Below are 7,515 nucleotides of genomic sequence, written 5' to 3' on the forward strand. Positions count from 1 at the left end.
TATATATTTTAAATTTGAAAATTGTGTTTGTATTCATCCCCCCCCCCCTTCTACAAACTGTTTAGTATTCTTGTAGACCCTTTTGGGACCAACAACCATTGCTTCTTATTCTCAATCCATCTCTAACCATCGGCCATCATCTTCTCAACTCTCACCTTAACCGGTCCGACTACTCCCTGTTGAGCAACCCAAATCAGTTTCGATTTTTCATATCCCAAGAGATCTAGTTTCTGCACATCCAGATCGGTTTCGGTTTCTAGTTTTTGTTCAGATCTCATTTTAGATCGGGCACGTAACCCGATCTTGTAGGAGACGTAACTCGGATATCGTCAGAGATGTAAAGCAGAAGATGTAAAGTTTTTGGATGTAACCTAGATCCCTTTGGAGATGTAACGTCGAGTGTAATACAGTGGTCACACGGTGGTATCATAATGGTATCATAGTTGTATTCATCAACTAGATCTGGTATCATAGTGTCTATCATAGTGTATTTTTGTCGTTATACGAAGTGTATCATAATATATTTTTGTTGTTTTACGAAGTATAACACAATATATCAAGTAATGTTGTTTTACTAAGTGTATCACACTGTGTGTTTTTTTGTTATTTTATGAAGCGTATCACAGTGTGCATCATGTGTTTGGCGGAATAAAGTTCGACGAAGAGAGAAAAGAGAATATATAATATTTTTAAAATACCTAAAATGCCCTTGAATTAAAAAATTTAAGTCAAATTACCAAAATTATTAGTTTTCTAATTAAACCATTGATGTATGGTTGAGATTGGATCTCACAATTATCACAAATTACTAGTTCTCCCTTGAATGACCCCCTATATATACACGCACATATATAGGCACCAACACAGAAGGGAAGTTAAGAATTGTCATAGAATAGGGCCTTCATGACACAATTAATAAATTTGATTCATTTTCTAGAAATCATATTTTTGAGATTGACAATGATCATCCTTTTTGTAGTGAACTAGAAAGTTCTTTTGATCGGAATTCTGGATATCTGAATAATGGAATCTTTAATAAAAAAAATATAGCCTTATGAGCATAACCTCCTGTCATGATAAATAGTGTTTGGCTAGAATCTCTTTTTGACTCTCGACCATTTATATTAATAGGTCGGTAAGAAAGAGTCTGAGGTTTGGTTGGACAACATACATCTTGGTTTTCGTTGGAAAAGCCAACACAAATTGTAAACGTTGAGAATCTTGGGAACATATCTAAGCCTTAATTTGATTTTGTTCATATGGTTTTAATTGAAAGTTATTTTTAATTAAAAAAGAGCATAAGATTCATTAAATGAACATACAAATTCACCATATGAAACATACGATTCACCATATTTTACCTCATGAAATAAACCACAATTTTCATAAATATGTTATTTCACCTAATGAGATTCAGAACATAATGTCCATCTATATCTCAATTCACCATATGAAATCAAACACAAATTTGATGTAGAATCTATTTCACCTAATGAAGTCAATAGTTTATGTCTATAATCACCTTCATCTTCCCTCTTTACCTCCCTCAATTTCATATTCAATTCACATCCATCATCACAGTCGGCCTCAAGTTCGATCAGGTTTGGAAGAGCTCCGATTTTCGCTACTTACGCCACTACCGAGAGGAGAAGGACATCAACCGAGCCCATTAGATCGTCCCGCAATCCAAATCCTTCTTCTCTGTACGAAGTGCTCTGGATTCAAATCGGAGCTAATACGCGAGAAGTCAAAGCAGCGTACAGTACGTTGGCGAGAGTTTTTCATCCAGATGTCAAAGTTGTGACTCATCGGCCGATGAGTTTATGAAAGTGCACTATGCTTATACAATGCTCATAGATCCGGGAAAACGAGCGGATTATGATCAGACTCTAGTGAAGATACGTGCTGGTTTTCGTCTCCAATGAGATATGCAGGTAGTAACAGGAGCTTCAGTCTCTCCGTGCCTTTGTTCAAACATTCCAATAGTAAGTTCGTCTCCTCAATAACTGGGATTTTGTTTTTTTTTTTCTGATTTGCTCTTCTTTAATCGTTCCACCACTTGTTTCAATTTCGATAATTCAGCATCGGCTTCTTGTCCTTCTGTCGCTGATGAAATTAGATCGTGTTATTATCTGGAAACCTAATCTCGAGTTCAGCATTCCTAGCAACAATACAATCCAAGTTCTTCTTATCGTATTTCGACCTAAAGATCTCGCATTTTAGCTCTTCGATTTTCTCTAACGCCGATTGTTTAGCCTTCATCAATTCTTGTTTCTCTTGTTTGAGGACATGGGTTTAGATCTTAATGCCGTTTTGGCTCTTAATTTACAAATTTACCCTCAAACTTCCAATATTTTCAATAATATTATAAAAATGCTATTATTTTTAGTGGTCTTTGATTACAATCTTTTAATGATCGAGATTAGTCCCCACAGTCCTCAACTTTTTTACGGTTTTTATTTAATTATTGTCTTATATATACATACATATATATATATATAGGGGCCTAATCAAATGAGAACTAATTAGTTTGTGGTAACTGTGAGAACCAATATTAACCACAAATCAATAGATAAATTAGGAAATTTATAATTTTGGCAATTTTGAATTAAAATATTAATGCAAGGATATTTTTGGTATTTTAAAACTTTCCTCCCTCCTCTCTTCTCTCTCCGGCCACCGTCCTCCGGTGATACTACAATGGTATCACAATGCATCATATATGTGCTTGGGTATCACATTGATGTCGTTTGTGTAGTCGATCGAAGATGTAAAAACAGTGGTATCACTATGCATCTTATATATGATTAGGTATCATAATGTATGTTAGGACTGAGAAATCAGTATTAATTGTATTCGTCTTGAAAGGTTTAATATAGTCTATAATTGTAAAAAGTCAGCGTGTTTGACTTTTCTTATAGGTTTGACTTTGACTTGTCTTTGTAGTTTGACTATATAAATAGGTAGTTAATATCTAAGAATCTGCCATGTATGATTATGAAGATATGAAGAATTGATCAGTGATTGTGGACACACAATGTATCTTTTGTTTAACAGAGTCAATATTTTTAGGTATCACAGTGGTATCACCGGAGGACGGTGGCCGGAGAGAGAAGAGAGAAGAGTTTTAAAATACCAAAAATATCCTTGCATTAAGATTTTAATTTAAAATTACCAAATTTATAAATTTTCTAATTTATCTATTGATTTGTGGTTAATATTGGTTCTCACAGTTACTACAAACAACTCAGTTCTCCCTTGAACAGGCCTATATAGAGAGAGAGAGAGAGAAAAAGAGAGAGAAGGTGAGAGATGTTTTACTTACAAACTCACTTATTAATACAAACTTCATAATCCATTTTTAACCGAAGATTTCAATGGTCAATGACCCATATCATTTTTGCCTATTTTTGTTAATAAAAAACATTAAATACGGTTATTAAATGAAATGATGTCATAAAGGTAAAATCGTCAAAAATAATACTAGAAATTCCTAAATAAACTTTCTATTATCTAATTTATTTCCTAAAAAATGTTTAAGAAAAATACTAAAATCAAATCCAAAAATTCGGTTAATAACCTATTTGATTTCATGGTTTCGCGAATGAAAAACTCATGATTTCATGGTTTCGCGAATGAAAAAACTCATCATTTCATAGTTTAATGAATGAACAAAACTTATAATTTGATGGTTTCACGAATGAAAAAAAATTCATAGTCTCATGAATGAAAAAACTCATATTTCATAGTTTCGTGAATGAAACTCATGATTTCATTTATTTCATTCAAACCCACCATTGATAAACAAATGAACCAAATTACACTACCAAACAGGTTCACATTTCCGGTGGCTCTATCCGTCCGGAAAAAACAGTTTTAGCGGATATCCGGCGGAAAAGGCTGCTGAAAAAAGAGGCGCCAATGATTATTTTCCGGCGGATTTTCTTTTTCCCGGCTGAATACGGCCTCAGTTTATTTAAAAAATCTTGATTAAATTAAGAAAATATTTTAGTTTTTCCTAAAGAATTGAAAAATTATCTACTGATATTTCTGCCGGAAATCCGCTGGAAAATTTGAATGCTTTTCACGTCACCAAGAAAAGGATATCTAGTAATAATAAAACACTCGATTTAACAATTTATTCCAAAAGATCATGTTCCATTCTGAACATTGAACAAACCACACAATATCAAACACACTCATAATTCAAGTTGATGCTATTAACAACTTATGAATCGAATTAAACCTACATTCTCATCAATTGGTTGCAGTACAAACTCTACGAATTTCTCCTTGTCTCCCCGTCTTGACCTCAGTATTACCCATCTTCACCATGGCTCTTCCAAACTCGTAGTTGAATCTCAATGCAGGTTGCCCCCCACTTCCCAGAAACCCTTGTACAAACTTTTGTGTCCTACGGTCACTCCATAGCTTCGCATCGGATTCAATAACTCCTCTTCCCTTCCTCAAATTTTCATAGAAGGAATTGCCAAATCTATCAACGCTGCCTGTATCAAGGTCCACACGCCTCGACCCATCACCACCATTGGGACAAAGTGCTCGGAGTTGGGGAAGGAACGCTGGGTTTATGTCGGGGTCGGGTCCATTGGTATTATTGAAATTATATAGTCTGTAGCTGAATACTCCACAAGCTGCTGTTCCAATTGTGTGTCCTCCTGGTATAAGAAAAATTACATAGTTTAGTTTATATATTGTTAATGTCGTAGCATGTTGTGTATTAGTTATGGCATATTTTTGTGTGCTACTTACCAACAAGAGTAACAAGATCTTGTGTGTTAAGACCTTTATCTGCAAACTTTTTGATTTGAACACTAATAGGGTCATTAAACGCAGGTAAGCTTGCAGTATCAGATGCTCGGGATACCAATCCATCTCTACGGCCTAATGGCACCTGCCAACTACGTCCGCCGGTCTGCAAGATGTTGCGAAAATGATAAATAACCACATAGTTAACCGATTAACGAGTAGCTCTTAATGCATAAACCCAAGATATTGTGCTAAGAAAATATTTAATTACCAGGACCACAGAATCACGGGCAGCAAGGGCAAGAATATCAGCACAAGATACCACTCCAGGGCATGTAGCTTCAAGTCGGGACTTCGCAGCATCGATTACTTCAAAGCCTCTCAAGAGGGAGTTAGGTCCAGCGCTCTTTTCAGTAGACGCGCCATTGATTAGAATCGATGCATCACAACCCTTGACAAAACAATCATGGAAGAACATCCTTAGTATCCCAGGTGCGATTGTGGGGTTGGCTTTGACAGCAGATCGAACCGCTGATTGGACTATGAATTCTACCTTTGGACAGGTGGCCCTGTAGAAGCCCACCTGAGTTCCTTTCTTGCCACGCCCATAGCCTTCTCCTAGTGCCAAGGTGGTGAAGGTGGCTAACAAGAGAACCATCAGGATAAGCATTTTGGTAAGGAAAGAACCCTCCATTACTACCAAAGATTTCATTGCTGGTGTGTTTAGCTGCCAAAGGGTTGTGTGTAGTAAATGAGATGATGAGAGACATAGCAAGGAGGGATGGTATTTATAGCCGTTGGAATGAAAGTCAACTGGTAATATGGATAAAAAGAAAGTCAACACTCTTAACATAGAAGATGCATATGATGAGCGAAGGAGATAAAGAAAGCTTCAAACTTATGCGAACAAGTGGGTTGCAACTCACTGTCACAAGTGTCATAGAGTTGCCTAGTCCTTTAATTTCATAATTTGTGGAATTAAAAACTTGTAATAATATTTTTAAAACCTTATAGGTTTTGTGAACCCAATAAAATGCATATGCATGAATCAGAGTAGGTGTATAATTTAAGAACATCGAACTATTCAAAGAATGCTGGATAATTAAATATAATGGAGGGCATTTTACCCAAATGATTACTCGGTAAGCGTTACCTATAGGAGTTAACACTATAATTTATTTTGATGTGTAAGATTCTAGTACATCAAATTGTGTTGAATGCAACAATTTAATTACCGGGTAAGTGCTTATCTGGGTAAGAGGCGTAATCTTCAGTAACCGGGTAAGACTATTCATCCTTCTCATCGCTTTTACCCGGTAAGATTCTTGACCCTTGTTGTGTTGATCCGATAAGAAAATTTATTTGGTAAACACTTACCAAATAAGCATTTAGTAAACAGCCTCTACCTCACACATCTATTTTATTATGTCGACAAAATCCTTTTAAGGAATATAAAAATAATAAAGATTCGCTAATGACGATCCAAAATTGGTGCGAAGGGAATACAAGATTTTTGAAAAATACAATAATGTACATTAAAAAAAATTAGGAGTATCAACGATCGAAAATTCTGCCGCTGCTCTGTCATTAAAGGTATAATTTGTCGGTCAAAGGCTCGTAGGTAACGTTATCGACAACGTAAGTTAGTGATGGATCAGCAACAGATCAGCGAGAAAAAATATCAGCGATGGATTAGCGAGGAAAACTTTCAACGACGGATTAGTGAAGATATTTTCAGCAACGGTACTCGGTTTCCTAACTCGTTTACTTTACTTGAAGCGCGGACACTTTCAGTGACAAACTAGCGAGGGAACCTTTCAGCGACGGATTAGCGAGGGAAACCTTCAGCGACGGATTAACGAGGGAAGCTTTCAACGACGGATTAGAGAGCGACTTTTAGCGACGGATTTTGTGTCGCTAATTTTTATTAATTTTAAAATAAATAGTTTATAGTTACACTATTCCCGTATTTATTTATACAAAACCTAGTCATAAAATAACAAATTAAAACTAACCAATCTATATTGTTTAATGTTAAAATTCATAATCATAATATAAGAAAGATCCTGGGAGGTCCCGTAACGAAAAAGGCGACCCTTCTTCCGTACTCCGACACTCTACTCTCAGAGAGATGCCTTATCAGGTGGAGGGGTGTTGGTACTAGACTGTGACTCATCCATAAGCGATTGAAATCGTTCCTATGGTTTATCAAAACAAAAACGGGTGAGGTTATATATGTTGAAATTTCAGCAACATAACGGTTGTAAATCAGACATATTTAAGATACGTTTTAACAATTAAAGCATTCTAACTAACTACCAATGCTAGTCACATTCTCAACCTGTTTACTTAGCCTAATATCTGCCCAACAATGACAGCCCAAACTAATAGCATCAACTACGGTTATTAAAATATATTACTTTAAACCTACCAAATGTATTTATCAATCAAAGTAATGGTTTTAGAAAATTTACATGATACCTAGCACATCAACGACGAAACTAGTTTTTGACAAATCCGTAGCTGATCCATTGCTGATCTACAACAGATTTTTTCCGTTGCTAACATTCATTGTTAATACTCTCTTATCTAATAGTGGTAATTTTTATCATCATAATCAACGTAGATTTTATTATATATTGAAAAATTAGAACACGTATATCTGTAAATTGTACCTTTAAATGCAAAATGACAAAACGTGCACATATAATATATTATCTTTTTAATTGATTAAGAACATATTGGGAA

The 7,515-nt window shown here is 35.4% G+C and overlaps 1 protein-coding gene across 1 annotated transcript; it reads right to left on the reverse strand.

Annotated features, from left to right (window-relative positions):
• Window positions 1-4,108: 4,108 nt before the first annotated feature.
• On the reverse strand, window positions 4,109-5,519 carry LOC112516518 (peroxidase N1-like). The gene is made up of 3 exons (XM_025123593.1): window positions 5,039-5,519; window positions 4,771-4,933; window positions 4,109-4,676 (listed from the first exon to the last, which is right to left on the reverse strand). Exons 1-3 carry the CDS (start codon window positions 5,477-5,479, stop codon window positions 4,258-4,260), a joined length of 1,023 nt encoding a protein of 340 aa, XP_024979361.1. The 5' UTR covers window positions 5,480-5,519; the 3' UTR covers window positions 4,109-4,257.
• Between the last annotated feature and the right edge of the window lie 1,996 nt (window positions 5,520-7,515).

This window comes from Cynara cardunculus, assembly GCF_001531365.2.
Source record: "Cynara cardunculus var. scolymus isolate 2C chromosome LG 8, CcrdV1, whole genome shotgun sequence".
Classification (NCBI taxonomy): Eukaryota; Viridiplantae; Streptophyta; class Magnoliopsida; order Asterales; family Asteraceae; genus Cynara; species Cynara cardunculus.